The 16,780-nt window shown below is 56.0% G+C and overlaps 1 protein-coding gene across 1 annotated transcript; it reads left to right on the top strand.

The window, feature by feature from the left end:
- The first annotated feature begins 6,705 nt into the window (after positions 1-6,705).
- Positions 6,706-16,629, top strand: GRHPR (glyoxylate and hydroxypyruvate reductase). Its single transcript, XM_032396869.1, has 9 exons — positions 6,706-6,850; positions 8,468-8,598; positions 9,525-9,597; positions 10,156-10,272; positions 11,593-11,681; positions 12,822-12,926; positions 13,653-13,788; positions 15,105-15,235; positions 16,290-16,629. The coding sequence occupies exons 1-9, from the start codon at positions 6,768-6,770 to the stop codon at positions 16,409-16,411; spliced, it is 987 nt and encodes a 328-aa protein (XP_032252760.1). The 5' UTR covers positions 6,706-6,767; the 3' UTR covers positions 16,412-16,629.
- The last annotated feature ends 151 nt before the right edge of the window (positions 16,630-16,780 follow it).

The following is a 16,780-nucleotide window of genomic DNA, read 5'->3' as shown; positions in this document are numbered from 1 at the left end:
GGGTGCTCTGAGGCTTTGAGCTGGGCCGGCAGTTGAGCACCTATCTCAAGTCACCAAGTACTTCCCTGCCATCTCCATTATGAGTTTGGGGGTGTTGGTGTTGGCAGGCGTGCAGGCACTGAGAGATGGTGGCAGAGAGCACAGAGGTCCAGGCCTGGGCTGTGGCTGGGGATGCAGCTCAGAGCGGCTCCCCCTGCTTGGCCCCATCTATGATGACCATCATCGTCAGGCTCGAGAGTAATCTCAATACTTAGGTTTAAATATCAGCTCAGCCACTTACCAGCTGTGAGACCTTGGACAAGTTTCTTAACCTTTCCGGGCCTCAGTTTCCTCATCTGCAAAATGGGAATACTAAGAGCACCCACCGCAGAGAGTCGCTGTGAAGACAACATGCGGTGACCTGAAGGACAGCCACAGACACCATTGGCACATAGGAAGTGTTAGCTCTAATAACATGTTGGAATAATATGACCAATCATTTTTTACATGAACAGCTGGGCAACACATAACTCTGAATCAGAGATCTGACCAGCATTTATGGGCACCTGCATTGTGCCCCCTACTTGCAGGCACTTTTCTATATGTTGCCTCTTGCAGCCCTTCACCATGGCCTAGGAGGCAGCCATACTCCCTGCCTCCCAGCCTACAGCGACTCCACGGCAGTTCCACCTTCAGGTGTGGCTGGGATGCATGCCCAGGCTGAGTCACTCTATGCCTGAGTGGGTGGGGAGAGCGGGCTAGTTAGCAAGGTCAGCCCTGGGGTGCTGCCGTGGGGCCCCCAACCCAGGAGACCAAGGCTGGATTCTAGCCAGGGCTGGGAGCAACAGAGGAGCAGAGAGTCAAGCAGACCCCCAGGACAGCTGGTCGGGGCTCAGGAGGGTTACTAGGTTGGCTCAGGTTCAAGGTCCAAGATTCCAGAAGTTGGAATGGGGACAAATCTTAGAGATGGGGTAGAAGCCAGATGGTTAGGAAAGATCCCAAGGGCCGAGAGCCCTGAGTCCTCTACACCCCTTGACCAAGGGCAGGAGGGGTCCAGAGCCTAGAGCAGGGGAGGGGATTGTAGGGGGCAAGTGCTATAGTGGTGGGTGTGAAGCCAGGGAGGCAGGGAGTGCCTGACGTGGACATGGGCATGACTTGGGCCCATTACCTTCCCCTGACCAAAGAGGTGAGGATCAAAGTCAATCCCATTCAGTCAGCATTTCCTGTGGACTTCCCAGGCTCTGGTCCTGGGCTTAGTGCATACCGACCACCATGACATCCAATGATTGGTCCCCCATTCTGTGGTTTGGAAACCAAGGATCCATCAGAAATGCTTTGCCTGATGCCATCTGGCTAGTTTGTGGTTGAGGCAGATATTCTGAGCCAACCCTGTTCTCACAAAGCCTCGGAAATGAAACAGGCCACAAGCACCTAACTCTGCTCCTAAAGGGGCCCTAAGGGGCCCTGAGATATGTCCTTACCTATATTAGTGTACTGCTGCATAACAAATAACCACAAAACAACAGCCCTTTACTACCTCACATATGACCAGTCACGTAAGACTAGCTAGAAAGGGGGCGCCTGGGTGGCTCAGTCGTTAAGCATCTGCCTTCGGCTCAGGTCATGGTCCCATGGTCCCAGGGTCCCAGAGTCCTGGGATCAAGGCCCGCATCAGGCTCCCTGCTCAGAGGGGAGTCTGCTTCTCTCTCTTCCTCTGCCCCTTTCCCCTGTTGCCCCTTTCCCTCCCTCCCTCTCTCTCAAACAAATAAATAAAATCTTAAAAAAAGAAAGAAAAAAAAAAAAAGACTCCATGACTGCATGACCAATGCAATTTGGCAGAAGAGATGTAGTACTATTTCCAGGCTCAGACCTTAAGAGGCTGAGAGCTTTCCCCTTTCTGTTTTCTTGGAATGGCCTAGGCTTGGAGCCCAGGCTCCAGGCTGGCAGGAAGTCCAGGCCACAGGCAGAGGTCCTGTGTAGACGTCCAGACCAATAAGCCTAGCCGAGGGCCCAGCTGACAGCCAGCACTGATAAGCAGACATAGGAGTGACTCCAGCCCAACCAGCCTCTGACCACATGCAAGAGCCTGAAAAGAAGCTCTAGCTGAGTCCAGCCAATGTCCAGAACCACAAGAAATGATAGTAAAATGACTGCCATTGTTTTGAAATAATTCGTTACACAGCAACAGACACCTGATAACACTATGTGTGACAAAACGTAGAAGTCATAAAGAATCAAAAATGTCTGCATTAAAAATAATTAACAAAATCACAGGACTAACGCAAACTGGGGGAAAGACCATATTTGCAACTACAGATAGACGGCTAATTTCCTTATTGTACAAATAATGCCTGCGAATCACTAAGACAAAGATGCCCAGCTTATCTGCACAGGCAAAGCATACCAATGGATAGTTTATAGAAAAATAGGGGCTTTCATACATTACCCATAAGAGGATATAGAACAACTATGAAAAACATTTTATCAGAATCTGTCAAAATTTCTAGTGCATGTATTTTCTGACCCAGCAATTTCGTTTCTGGGAATTTATCCTACAGCTGCATTTACACCCGCACACAATGACATCTGCCAAAGGTTCTTCACTGGGGCACCGTCATAGTAAAAGATGGGGAAACGATCTAAATGTCCCTTAGTAGGGAATTGTTCATTGTTTATGGTTCACTCCTACAGTGCAATACTCTGCGTCCATAAAAAGAATGCTGTGTACTGATGTGGAGTGGCCACCGAGATACACCGCTCAGTAAAGAACCGGGTGATGCAAAGTGTGTGTACATGCTACCATTTCGGTGAAAGTGTGTGCATATTCTTGTAAATATCAAGCCCCTCTGGCAAGATGCCACTGTTTCTGGGGAGAGGATCTGAGTGGGGGGAGCGGGGAGAAGAGAAACAATTCCACCTTATACCCTTGTGTGCCTTTGGGAATTTGCATCTTGTGCATTTATGAATTATTCCCAAATTAAAGAAAACATTCGTTTAAAAATAGTACTTGAATAACTGGGTAGCCATCTGAGAACATTCAGGCGAGCACCTCCTCAAACCATATACACACAGTGTTCCAAAGGGATTCAATGGAGATGTGAAATTATATGCAAAGTGAAATTAGAAAAGCCCTACAAAAACTCCTTTTCATACTGTCATTTTGAACTTCTGTGTGCTCTGAGTCGTGATCTCCCTGCCAGAACTAGGGCCCTGGCTCTCAGTTGTCCAGGTGTCTCCTAGGCTGCCCATTGCATGCTGCTGACTCTGGGACTATGGCCCCAGCCCCCACCTGTCCCTGACCTTCAGACCCCACCTCCCTCCTGGGCTTTTCCACCAGAAACTCAGAACATCTCGCAAGCATCCTGAACTCATTCCTTGCCAAGCTGAACTCAGCCTCCCCAAACCCTGCACCTCCTCCTGGATATCCATCCGAGTGACAAAGTGACAGCCAGCTCCAAGAGTCCTCCTAAGGCAATACCTTAGATGTAGCTCCTCACTTGCCCCTTTTACTTCTGTTACTGACCGAATGTTTGTGTCTCCCCACCCCATTCATATTTTGAAATCCTCATGCCCAGTGTGATGGAATTAAGAGGTGAGGCCATGGGGCGCCTGGGTGGCTCAGTCGTTAGGCCTCTGCCTTCAGCTCAGGTCATGATCCCAGGGTCCTGGGATCGAGCCCCACATCGGGCTCCCTGCTCGGCGGGAAGCCTGCTTCTCTCTCTCCCACTCCCCCTGCTTGTGTTCCCTCTCTCGCTGTGTCTCTCTCTGTCAAATAAATGAATAAAATCTTTAAAAAAATAAAAATAAATAAATACATAAAAATCTTTAAAAAAAAAAAAAAAAGGAGGTGAGGTCATGAGAGTGGAGCCCTCACCAGTGGGATTAGTGTCCTTTTAAGAAAGACCCCAGAGAGCTCCCTTGCCTCCTCTACCCTGTGAGGACACAGCCAGAAGACAGCCATCTATGAATTAGGAAGACCTCACCAGACAGCAGATCTGCCTGTGCCTTGACCTTGAGCTTCCAGCCTCTAGAACTGTGTTAAATAAATGTTTGTTGTTTAAGCCACCCAGGAGGGGTGTCTGGGTGGCTCAGTTGGTTAGGCGTCTGCCTTCGGCTCAGGTCATGATCCCAGGGTCCTGGGATCAAGCCCCGCATCAGGCTCCCTGCTCTGCGGGGAGCCTGCTTCTCCCTCTCCCTCTGCTGCTCCCCCTGGTCGTGCTCTCTCTCTCTCTGTCAAAAAAAAAAAAAAGCCATCCAATATATGACATTTTGTTATAGCAGCCCTAACGGATTAACACAACCTGTCCACTCCCACAGACTTGCAGTGGTTAAGAGCCTGGGTCTGGAGTCAGGGTGCTGGGTCTGGAGTTGGGGTGCTGGGACTTGAATCCAAGCTCTGCCTCCTAGCAGCTGTATGACCTTAAGCAAATAACTTCAGCACTCTTTTTTTTTTTAAGATTTTATTTTTAAGTAATCTCTACACCCAACATAGGGCTCGAACCCACAACACCGAGACCAAGAGTCGCATGCTCCACCGATCCAGCCAGCCAGGCTCCCCGAACTTCACCATGCTTGCCTTCAGTTTCCTCATGTGTGAAGTGGGCAGAATAACAGCACAACTCTCAAGGGGTTGAGATGTTTAAATTCATGAGTTCCCATGTCCAGTGCCTGGAACTTAGTAAGAGCTCCATCAATATTAGCAACTCGTTCCACGGTTAGTTGTACCCAGTGAACCCCTCTCCAGCTCAGATCCTCTCTCCCTACCACTTCACAGTTTCCCTCCTCAGGGACCTTCAGCTGGCTCTCTGTTCCGGCTCACACCTCCTGCCCAGTAGCACCTATTGAGCACCAGCTGGGTGCTCTGCCTTAGGGGAGGGGGCCCATTAATGTGTCATGCCCCCTCCCGCCCCCGGTGGACAGGCTTACCCCGTGTCCTCACCTGTCCTGGCGTGTGGGAGGAGTTGCGCTCAGGTCTCACCATTGAGTAACAGAGTTTGGAGCCACCCAGCTGTGTCATTCCCCCCAAGGACCTTGCTGGAGACAGAAAAACACCTCGTTGTGTCAATGTTTGAAGTATTTCAGAAATTGTCCCTGAGATGGCCCTGCAGTGCAGATCACCATCTGTGGGTTAGGCATTTATTAATGTGTGACTTGGGGAGATGGCAGAGTGCAGCACTGGCCAGCGGTGCAGACGACCCAGAGCGCCGGCTCTGGCCTTTCCGGTGACTTGCTGTGTGAACCCAAACTGGATGTGTTACCTCCCTGTGCCTGTCTCTGGTTCCTTTCTGGGCCCTGAGGGGGCAGAAATGGATTCTGGTAAGACTGGCGGGGAAGAGACTGCCAGGCAGGGCTTTTGTCCTCTGGGTGCTCCTAGGCCTGGGCCCCTCCCAGTTATCCTCAGTTGGACTTTGGCATCTCCATTTCCGACCAACTGCCAGCCTCAGGGCACCAGGGTGTGGGTCTCCTTGGCTGTGTCACCCTTTGTCAGGCAAGCACCCCATGTGTTATATGCTGTGGTAACACACAGGACGATACATAGTTCATCCTTTCAACAAACCATGATTCAGGTGTTACTATTATTCCCATTTCACAGATGAGGAAACTGAGGCACACAGAAGTTTACTGACTTCTGGTCAGTGGGTGGCAGAGCTGGGATTTAAGCCCATGCACAATGGCTCCAGAGCCTGAGCTCGATGAGCACCTACCATGGCCCAGGGCCTGTGCAAACATTGCTGGTTTAATCATCACAATAACCCTGAAAGGTAAGTGCTCCTTACCCCATTTTGTAGCTAAAAACTGAGGCTTAGAAAGATGATGTGAACTGACCAAGAGGACACAGCTTGTAAGTGGCAGAGCTGAGATTCAGACCCAGGTACATTGGATTGCAAAGCCCAGGTCTGCCCGTGACTCCACATGGCCCTATCCAGCACCCTGACCCTCTGCATGACCTGCCTCCAGCCGGCCAGCAGCTGTCCAGCATGCCAAGTGGCCCACAACCAATTAAACTGCCCCCCACAGCTGTGGGTTTCATATGGGGGAATTGCACCAGATACTAAAGGGGCCATGCCTGGGTTCAGACTGCCCCAGTCCAGCCTCCTGAGTATATAAGGCAGAGGCCTGGCTCAGAGCCCAGTCTGTGACCAAAGGCCCCTGCCGGGAACAGTGTGACCATAATGGAACAGACCTAGCAAGGACCACTAGGGTGCTCAGGCCCTGGGAATTAGGATGGTCCCTGACTGCATCTCCCCTCTCCAGACACAGACACACTTCGACAGCTATAGGCATCCTGACAGACGTCCACACATACTCACACAGGACTCTCCTGGACGCCCCTTTACCCACCCCAACTCCAACTCCAGACACACCTGCCAGTCCCTGAGGGGGGCCCTGGGGGCCAAGGACCAAGGCCCCCAGAACAAGTCCCAGTTCCATGAGGGCTTGATCATGCACACAGCTTCACGAGACACACACCTAGGGGCGCCACAGTTACACCCCACAGAGTCACACTGTCACTGCCACTCCCTGAATACACACAGTCCCCGCTCCTCGAGGCCCACAGGTTCCCTCTCCCCCACCTCCACTCCCCCCCCAACCTTTCCCCCTCTCTACCCTCCTCCCCCCACCCCGCTCCCTCCCCGCCCCCGCCCGCCCAGCTCCGGCCCCGCCCGCCCAGCTCCGGCCCCGCCCGCCCAGCTCCGGCCCCGCCCCTTCCGAGGCCCCGCCCCGCCTCCCGTCGCGTCCCGCTTCCGTCTGGAGGTCCGGGTCAGTGTTCCGCAGCTGCAAGGTGGATGAGGCCAGTGAGACTCATGAAGGTGTTCGTCACCCGCAGGATCCCCCCCGAGGGCTGGGCCGCGCTCGCCCGGGCCGCAGAGTAAGGGCGCCGCGCCCCCGCCGCACGCCGAGTCCCCGGGCCGGGGCTGGGGCTGGGGGTGGTGTCGGGGAAGGGGCTGCGGAGCCCGGGCCCTCCCCTGGATCTCCGACACCCCGCACACTGGGTGACTCAGCGTCTCCAGGCGGGCCGGGGCGGGCTGGGGGCGGCCTCCTGAACCCCACTTATTTTTGGTGGGGAGGGCCCAGAGGGAGCCGGGATCCTGCGCTTGCGTCTTGGCCGGCCTTGCCAACCTGTGCCCGGCCTGGACGGTCATGGAGTTTTGGGAGGCTTAAAAAAAGTTCTCTGCGGCCTAGCCTTGTCCAAGCCTGTTGCAGTGACGCCGGGACCCGCAGCTCCCCTGGCACGTGCAATGCGGGTGAAGGGAAAGGCCTGGGGAGACGGGACGCCGCCGGTGACGCAAGATCCAGGCTGTTAATCCTTTACCCTTGAGGTCACTTTTGGCAGGGTCAGGGACCTTCGCAGTCACTGGCCTGGTCCCTTTGGATAGTTGGCAGGGGCCTCTCATGACAATTAACATGCCAGTTTTCCAGGTTCTTTGTAGACATAAATGCTTAATCCTTTCAACACTCTGAAGTTGGTATTATAATTCCCATTTTACAGATGAGCAAACTGGGAGAGGTTATATGCCTTGCCCAAAGTCACAGCTGCAGTGTGGCAGAGCTGGGATTTGACCTCAGCCTGTCCGACTGCAGCGGGAACACTGTGTTACCCAGGTCTGTGCAGCCAGTGTCTGGCAGGGAGAAGGTGGAACCCAGGCTCAGAAACCAGGGCCATGCACAAATGAGATTTGTTTGTTTTGTTCAGTGCAACAAAACCTTTGTCAAGGACCTGCCAGGTTGCAAACACTGGGGGCGGCGGGGGAGCGGGGGAGCAGTCGTGGCCGGGGCTCGAGCAGCTCTAGCTCTGAGTGCCATGCCCGTGGAAAGGAGGGTGCAGGGTGGCCTGTGCCAGGCCCTTGGTCAGCTAGGTGCTGCAGCAGGGTGTTCTGGGAGGTGCCGGCCGCCGCCCTGTGTCTTGCTATATGTGATGGGGGCACTGAATTAAATGGCAAGGACTGGGAGGCTGGGCAGCACCCCTGGGAACGCCTCCACTGCTCCCGAGCTGTGGTGGAAGTGTGCCCTCAGACTCCTCCACGGTGCATTGCTTTGATCTTATCCTTCCCGGCAGAGTGCAAGTAGGAGACTTTCCCGTGGCATGGACTCCCAGGACAGGACAGTCAAGCCTCAACTGGTGCAGAGACTGCCCACCTCAAGCCACCGCCCCCCACTGGCCATGAGGCCTCCTGTGAGGGTGATAAAGTTCTTCCTTGCTTTGAGCTGAGAGCTGTCCCCATGACTTTCTCCTTTTAGACTAGGCTCTTGTCAGGCCTTGGTGACCTCCACTCTGACAGCCCTTTACCCTCAGCCACCCTCTTGGGACAGTTCTGAGGCCGCCCGAGCCTGACCCTGACTCCTCAGCCAGCCCCAGGCAGCCTGAGGCTGAAGCAAGCAGAAGGCAGTGTTTCTCACTTAGGGAGGTGCAGTCCCAGGGGGCCTTCAGGAGCCTGGGGGCATCTGTGGCTCCGCTGCTTCTGAGTGGTCTTTCTTTGGTCTTTAGCTGTGAGGTGGAGCACTGGGATTCAGATGAGCCAATCCCTGCCAAGGAGCTGGAGCGAGGTGTGGTGGGGGCCCACGGCCTACTTTGCCTCCTCTCTGACCGAGTGGACAAGAGGCTCCTGGATGCTGCAGGTGTGTGCACTGGGCAGGGCTGGGGAGGATTCCAAGGGTGTCTTGGCCCCGTAGGGCACATCAGTCTGCTGTGGCTGGCTCCCCCCACGGGCCCGCAGTGACCTCTCTGAGTTCTGTCACGGGCATTGCTCCTCTCCTGGCTGCAAATCCCTGCAGGGAGCTAGCAGGGCAAAGGGTGGTGTGGAGGGAGCACCCGAGTCCCTGGGCCCTTATCCAGCCCTGCCACAGCCTTGCCTTATGACCTCGAGAAAGGCCCTGTCCCTCCTGGGCTCATTTGTCTCCTGCAGGAGGGCCCGTCTCAGTGCCAAGCAGCAGGAGGCACCCGGGGTGTGTTAGCGCCAGCCACGGGGCCCAGCCCTGGGCCAGGGTAAATGTCACCCTAGAAAGTCGTTTTGAGGAAAGATTCAGACTTAGAGGCTGCCGGATGGGAGAACCCTCATGAGTCAGTGCTGAGCCAGTCCCTGCCCCAGCCTTGGCCCTGGAGCTTTCTGGTGCCCTGCCCCGTAGAGAGGGTGTGAGGGGGTCGCACCCTGGCCGCTTCTCAGTGGACACCCCAGTGTGTCCACAGCAGGGCCCCAGGTGCGGTCAAAGGAGACTGGAGGCTTTGTTGAGGGAACATTCCTGTGGGTAGGAGTGGAGGCCTTGGTGTCAGAGGCCCCAGGGCGAAGCCCAGCTCTGCCACTCGGCAGCTTGTGACTGGGGCCGGCCACTCCACCTCCCTGAGCCATAGCGTCTGCACATGGAGGAGTCAAGTCGGATGGTCGAGTCTGTCAGGTAGGGTTGTTCAGGATTCTAGCGAGGAACAGAGATGTCGGCCTTTCTCTTACTCTCAGAAAATAACAAGCAGCTGGCCCCATGGTATCCCCAGTGGTGTGGGTTGGAACCCCACAAGGAAAGATACAAACAGTGCTTTTTCTGCACAACAGGAGCCAATCTCAAAGTCATCAGCACCATGTCTGTGGGCGTTGACCACTTGGCTTTGGAGGAAATCAAGAAGCGGTAAAAGCAGCTTGCGCTCTGGAAGGGGCCTGGGGTGAGGGCTGGCTCCCAGAGCGGGAGAGGGAGCTGGGTCTCTATTTGCTCATAGCCCCCTCTGCCCTTCAGTGAGACTGGGAGGGGGCTGAGCGTGCAGTCCGTCCGCGTGAGCACAGGGCAGGTACGACAGGCCCCGAACCGTCAGGAGCTGTGGGTAACTGCATCTGCCAGGTGGCACCCTTTCCTGTTCAGCCTGGTTGTTGACCCTCACCACAACCCCTTGAAGTAGGAAAGGCTACTAGTAGTATTACTTCCCTCGTTAGATTTTGGAGATTCAGAAAGGTCGAGTAGTTATTTGCCCCAGACTTGGGGCCGTGACCTTTCATCTTCGCGTCCTTCGCCACGCGGGAGAGAAGCGAACCAGGAAGAAGGCTGACCGTCCCTGAGTTGCTCCTTTACCACTCGGAGCTTCCCGGTGGGCAGTGCAAAGAGGGAGCAGAGCAGCAGCTTGGAGATGTCCCAGAGCTAGAAATTGGTGAAGGTGCCTGAGGCCTGGGTGACCACCAGATCTTGGCTTCGTAGCGGCATCCGTGTGGGCTACACCCCAGATGTCCTGACAGACGCCACGGCAGAACTCGCCATGTCCCTGCTGCTCACCACCTGTCGCCGCTTGCCAGAAGCCATCGAGGAGGTGAAGAAGTGAGTGAACCCCTGACAGGAAAGTTGGCTGTGCTCGGCAGCTGGTTCCTGAGTCCCCAGCGTCCCCCTGGCCCGGATGTGATCCCTGTCCCCGGGGGTGCCTCATCTAGTGAGCAGGGACAGACTCAGCCAGACTACTGAGGGACAGGGCAGAGCTGAAGAGAAATGTGGGGGAATCGTGGCTTTGAGGGGAAATTGTGAGAGAGGAGGATAGGGAGGGACAGATCAGCCCTGCCTGGTTGGCGAGGGAGTAGGGGCAGGAGTATGGATCAGAGGCTTCCCACGAGAAGTAGCAGGTGGGCATCCTCTTGAGCACGTTGAGGAGATAGGTCCTCCGTCCTTGCTCGTGATGCAGAAATCCCAGAAGCTCGGAAAACTGAAGGTGGTTTCATAAATCTTTTGGTGGCAAAACCTGACTGGAAATGACAGGAGGCTATTTATGATCTTTATTTTTCCCACTCTGTGTGAATATTCATGTTTTGCTGCAGATAACTGGTGTGTTTGACAAGAGGTACCTCCCTAGACACTGCTGAGGGTGTTGTCATATAGACTAGAGAATATGCACCAGACGACCTTTCTAAAATCGGAAAATTGAAAACCCTGGCCCGAGGGTTTCAGATCAGGGCTTTGGGTCTGTGTGTTATAGAGGGTTCGGGAAGGCACTGCGGCTGTAGGGAGGCCGGCAGATGGGCCTGTGCAGGCCCTCGGGGTTTGTGGACCAGGAGCTGGGGCCCCGGGGTGGGCCTGGGGCCGAGGCAGACACCGAGGGCAGCACTGGGCTGAGGAGACACAGTGCCGCATGTCCCGCTCACCCTCCTGCCCGGGGAGTCGGCACCCTTCTCGGAGGTGGCTCAAGGCAGCCTCCGTCCCCCTGTCCACCCAGGGCAATGGCTGGGCCTATGGCTTTACTTTGTGTTGCTTCCCTGGGGCACTGGGAATACTGGTTTTGGAATCCCAAATCCCGAGTTTGCAACCTGCTGCTCCCACCTCTGCCCTGGCTGGATGTGGCCTCAGGCAGGGCACCCTTTCTGGTCTCAGTTTCCCCATCTGCAAAATGGGATGAGAACTTCTAAGGCCCCTCCCAGCCCTCGGAGTCTGTCGTCCAGTGGCTTTAAAGGAAGAGTCATTGTAGCTGCTCATCCACAGCGCTCAGTGGCTATGGTGTAACTCATGCTACGGACTGTCCTGTGAGCTGGAGAGCAGGGTCTTCTACCCCTTAGACCACAGCCCCTGTCTGGGGGTCCTGGGTCTGTTTGTTCACAGAGAGCCCTCATCTTTGCCCGAGGCTGGGGCTCTTACCCACCCCTCCCCTCCCCACAGCGGTGGCTGGACCTCATGGAAACCCCTGTGGATGTGTGGCTATGGACTCACACGGAGCACCGTGGGCATCATCGGGCTGGGGCGCATAGGTGAGGCCCCCACCTTCCCTCTGGCCCGCCCCAGCAACCTTGGCTTCGTCTGAGTCTCTGGTACCCGGTGTCTGGGTGTTGGCCATCCTTTGGAAAGAGTGGCCACCACTGGCCAAGTTCCCAGTGCACTTTGCATGCAGTAGCTGTCCAGACCCAGCTTCATAAAACACAGGCAGAAACAAAAAATAAAAGAAATGAAAATAGGAGTTCCTTAAGAACTTGCTAGGTGACAGAAGCAAGTTGAAAAGTCGGGATTCTTTATGGTTACAGCTCCATACAGAACGGATGAAAGCGGTGATGGCTGGGTTGGGGCCTTGAGGAGGGGCTTCCTGTGGGACAGCCCGTGCTCCCCCAGGCCTGCCGAAATGTAAAGCTTTAACTCAGGAACCAGCGGGTCCAGGGAGCAGAGCTTACCTGTGATTCTGCCGACGGGGCAGAGCTAGTTTTCTCCCAGGGGCCCCGGCTTGGAGAAGTCTGGCCTAAAGGCTTGAGCTCAGCCGGGCAGCCGTCCGTGGCTCTCTGGCATCAGCCTGGTCCAGAGGGGAGGATGAGGCGGGGGAGTATGGACAGTCTGGCCGGCCAGCAGGGCCTCACACCGGAGAGTTGCTCGGAGGAACCCGCCAGCTTTGGGGCACATTCCGATTCTGGAAATCCAGCAACCCAAGCCTGTCTCCTGAGCAGCACGTGTGAAAATGTCTTGAAAGATTTGGGGCGAGTTGGCAGTTTGGCCAGGCCACCGAAAAGTCCTAAGAGGTCTTGGGCTGCGTCAATAAAAGCAGAGGGTCCAGAAGGAGGGAGGGGACTGCTTGGTCAGACCGCTTCTGGGATGCCAGACCCAGTTCTCAGGGATGGTTAGCAAACGGCCCTCAAGGTGCCCAGGACGTGTGAGGACAGCAGAAGCCAGTCACCACTGCCGAGGAGTGGTGGTGCTGCCTCTGGGTCCCTGAAGGGCTGTCACATGGTCCCCTAAGGGTGGTATGGGCCTGTGGGGGGCTGGTTCTACTGGGGCAGGACCAGTTACAGTCAGAAGTATGCTTCCCAACCCCCGCCCCCCCAGGGGCTCCCTGTCCCTGGAGCTGCTGGGTGCTGCTCCTGCCCTCTGAGGGGCTGGAGACGAGCCAGGCCTCTCTTTGCCTCCAGGCCAGGCCATTGCTCAGCGTCTGAAGCCATTCGGTGTCCAGAGATTTCTGTACACGGGGCGCCAGCCCAAGCCTCAGGAAGCTGCAGAATTCCAGGCAGAGTTTGGTAAGTAAAACCTTGATTTCCGCAGGAGCCCCCTCTGTGCCTAGTTAGAGGCGCCTCCGTATTTCTGTAGTGGCAGCATTTCAGGCAGGTGCGCCTGGGGCCTGTGGCGTCCCTCAGGTACTGGCTGGCCCACCTGCCCCTGGAGGCAGGGGCCCAGTCGGAGAGCCCAGGGACGTACCCAGGCCACACGGTGAGTTCTCTTCATGCCTGAGAGCTCTCCAGGCTTCCTGTCTCTCAGAGTTCCTTGTCACCGCCCTCTGTGCCTGGGCAGAGCAGCAGGGATGGTGACAGATGTAAGGAATTGCTGGGAACTTGGACACCCGGTTTCCCTAATAAACTGGTGAGCACTGTCCCCCAGCCTTGTGTCCAGTGGATCCAGCCCCCTGGAGGGTGCACAGTGTCGTGAGCACAGGACACCTAGATCTTAGCCATTCCTCACCCCTTTGGCACATTGGACCCTGAAGGTGGTGACCTTGAACCAAGCTCCTGCCCCTCTCTGGCCTTAGTTTCCCCATCTGTGAGACCAGGGGGCTGGATAAACGATGTAGTACACCAGGACCCCACCAGTAGCTGTCAGTTATCAGAGGTGTTTGGCTGGACACGAGGCCTTCAGGAAGCATCTTGGGAGTTTCCAGTTTGGCAGGAGGAGGCAAGGGTTTGGTCTCCCATCCTTTTGCTGTCTCCAGCCTGGGACTCAGCATCTCATGGAACCCTGCCCTCCCCCAGTGTCCACCCCCAAGCTGGCTGCTGAGTCTGATTTCATCATCGTGGCCTGCTCCTTAACCCCTGCAACCAAGGGGCTCTGCAACAAGGACTTCTTCCAGCAGATGAAAAACACGGCTGTGTTTGTCAACATCAGCAGGTACGCTGGGGCCGCCCAAGCTCCCTGGGGCACCGAGAATGTCTAGAGAGGGGCTGTCCCTGCTGCCGGGATCCCCATGGCTTGTCCCTGAGACCTTGGGCAGAGCCTACTGCTCCCTAAACCAACCACCAGCCAGCCCCAGCTCCGAAGTACAGTAAAGGCCACAAGAGAGTGCCCCAGGCTGGGAGGAGGAGCCCTCAGAGCAGGCCTGGCCTGTCTGGTTCCCAGCAGTTCCCTGAGCCATGCTCAGGGCTGGGCACGGGGCAGAGTTGGCTTGGGGAGTGGAGGCGTGATAGCAGCGTGACCAGGTAACCTTGGGCAGCCCATGTTCTTCTCTGCTGCAAAGAGCTGGGTGTAACGATCTTAACAGCCCTTCAGAGGCTGACCTCCCGTAACACTGAGCCTGGGTCTATCTGTCTGAGTTAGTGACAGCTTGAACCGTGGTGCTTCTGGAAAGATAGGCCCCAACCCAACTTATCTCGGTTTATCACAGTGTCCCCAGGGTGCCTTCAGGCCACTGGGCATATTATGGGGGCAGACCTTCCCTCTCTGCCACTCCAATCCCTGCCTGGATGGTGCCCTTTGAACCTGCTTAAACCAGTTTGGAGGCAAGTAAAGGCAAAGGAAGGGATTCCATGGGGTCCGTCTCAGGTCTCTCCACTCCAGAGGCCCCCGTCATTATTAATGTTTAGCCGCAAAGGAGGTGCCCTGGAGGGGAAGTGGATCGGGCGGGAGCGCAGGGCTGGCGCTGACGGCCGACGGTGGCTCAGCCTCGGCGTACGGAGCCCCCGCACGGACCCAGGACTGGGCCGGGTACTGCGCATTGTTGCCTGCCGCAACGAGTATTACTTCGGGTGCAGAATAAAGTCTCGAGCCAGTCCTTTCTTTCCTTCAGTGGCTCAGTCACAGGAGGGAGGGCTGCTCACTCGGGTGGATGTGGTTAGGTGTATCCTTGTGTTGGGCCCGCGCCCCACAGCATGATGCCGTGGTTCTCAGCATGTTCTCGGGCAGACACACCTGGATGGAGCCCCACACAGATGCAGATCGTGGGTCAGTAAGCACGCCTGGGAGTGGGGTGTATTCTCCCGTCTTACGGAGGAAGGTGACACACCTGCCCAAGGTCACACAGCTACGGAGTGGTGGGGCTGGGGTTCCCAGTGTTACTGCACAGACTTACTGTAAAGAAGGAGCTTATCAGCCTTACTGCTTTCAAAGTCAGTGCCGAGTGTGCCTGGTCCGCAGGGAAATCCATTCCGTGGGAGGAGGCCTGGGTGGAGGGAGCGTGGGGGCATCCACGGCACCACTGTCCTTCCCAGGGGAGACGTGGTGAACCAGGACGACCTGTACCAGGCCTTGACTAGCGGGCAGATTGCAGCTGCTGGACTGGATGTGACGACCCCGGAACCGCTGCCTACAGACCACCCTCTCCTGACCCTGAAGAACTGTGGTGAGAACTGACTTTCCGATGCAGAGTCACCTGGGCCCGCGGGAGTTAGAGGTGGTCTGGAGGTGCTGGGTGCAGAGCTACCCTGAGCAGTGCCGAGCACAGGGGGGCACACCTGGGACGTGCTTGTTGAGGCTGTTGGTGGCGTCCTGAGCACCGATGCTGCGGGGCCGAGGGCCGCACTTGGAGAAGCGCTGCCTCGGGTGGTTGCTTCTTAGCCTCCCCAGTTACTTTGTGCCTGGTAACAGCTCTTTATATGAAGTTCTGTCTGTCCAGGTAGCTGGTGTGCTTTCTGTCTCCAGGCTCTTACATAACTAGGGGCTGAGCCAGTCCCTGTCCTTTATGTACATTCTGGGATGGAACCCCACAGGGAAGGCCCCCATTATTGTAGCCCTTGGAAACTCCACTGTGCCCACCGTCCGCACCAGGCTGAAAGGAGGAGCGTTGGCTGTCCCGTCTGGGCTGTTGCCCACAGCTGGGAGAACGGTCCCATCCCCGCAGGCCTGGCAGTGCAGCTCAGTGCCCTGGATGCTGCTTTCGAAAGCCCTTCTTTGGGGACAAGTGACCTTACTTGCTCTGCAGTGTGGCCAGAGGGAGCTGGTCTGTCCGCCCTTTCATCTTGTAGTTATTTGTGTAGATCAGACGCCCTGTGGCACCACTTTCAGGGGCATGGGTGTGGTGTGGACGATCAGTGCTGCAAATTCTAAGCTGAACTGGCACCTGGTTTCACCGTCTGATATCTGAAGGGCTGTGTCTAGATAGGCTCCAAGACCCCTTCTGGGCTCGACATCCTTGTATTTAGGATCCGAATCTCTTGCCACCCTTGAATCTGGGTTCCAGCAGCCCTGAGTCCCTGTACCGTTCCCCTAACCCTCAGCCCCACAGGAGTGGAGCACGTAAGGACAGTAGGCAAATCAAAGACAAATGACAAGAAGGCGAATCAAAGAATCCTAAGGCAGGTTCTCTTTATTCTTCTCCCTGCAGCCCCTAGTCAGGAAAACAGGGCCCACGTTAAGGCTCTTGAAACACCCTTACCTCCCTCTCCTCCCTTTTCCAGTGATCCTGCCCCACATTGGCAGCGCCACGTACGGAACCCGAAACACCATGTCCTTGTTGGCAGCTAACAACCTGCTGGCTGGCCTGCGAGGGGAGCCGATGCCCAGTGAACTCAAGCTGTAGCCAGACAGGAGGCGCTGAGGGCCAGGAGGCCCACTGTGCCCCTGGGGTCTGTCAGTGAGCACAGGCTGGACTTGGACCCACAGGACGGGAGCCAAGGAAAAAAGTCTCATCTGTTCTGATCCTGCAGAAGGAAGACTGGTGCTGATACACGCTTGCCGCTTTTGTGGTTGGAAACTCTGAGCCAAAAGTATGTGATCTTATTAAATAATTCTCTGAGAGACTGTGTGGGCCTGTAACTGGGAGAAGCTAACAAGGGCATCTGCTTACCTTTCTAAAATCAGGGCATCTGGTGCCCTGTGGGTTCTGCTCTCCCCCAGCCCTCCCCCGGCCCCCCCAGCACGTGAACTTTTAGAACCCGTCCAAACCACC

Source organism: Phoca vitulina, unplaced genomic scaffold (assembly GCF_004348235.1).
Source record: "Phoca vitulina isolate PV1807 unplaced genomic scaffold, GSC_HSeal_1.0 scaffold94, whole genome shotgun sequence".
Classification (NCBI taxonomy): domain Eukaryota; kingdom Metazoa; phylum Chordata; class Mammalia; order Carnivora; family Phocidae; genus Phoca; species Phoca vitulina.
The sequence above is the reverse complement of the archived record's forward strand: the minus strand, read 5'-3'. Positions and strand labels throughout refer to the sequence as shown.

Excerpts from the sequence above, each read along its gene's own strand:
- GRHPR (XM_032396869.1), top strand. The coding sequence starts at position 6,768 with ATGAGGCCAGTGAGACTCATGAAGGTGTTCGTCACCCGCAGGATCCCC. Across the intron at positions 13,789-15,104 it reads GTGTTTGTCAACATCAGCAG|GGGAGACGTGGTGAACCAGG; the intron begins GTACGCTGGGGC and ends TGTCCTTCCCAG. Across the intron at positions 15,236-16,289 it reads CCTGACCCTGAAGAACTGTG|TGATCCTGCCCCACATTGGC; the intron begins GTGAGAACTGAC and ends TCCCTTTTCCAG.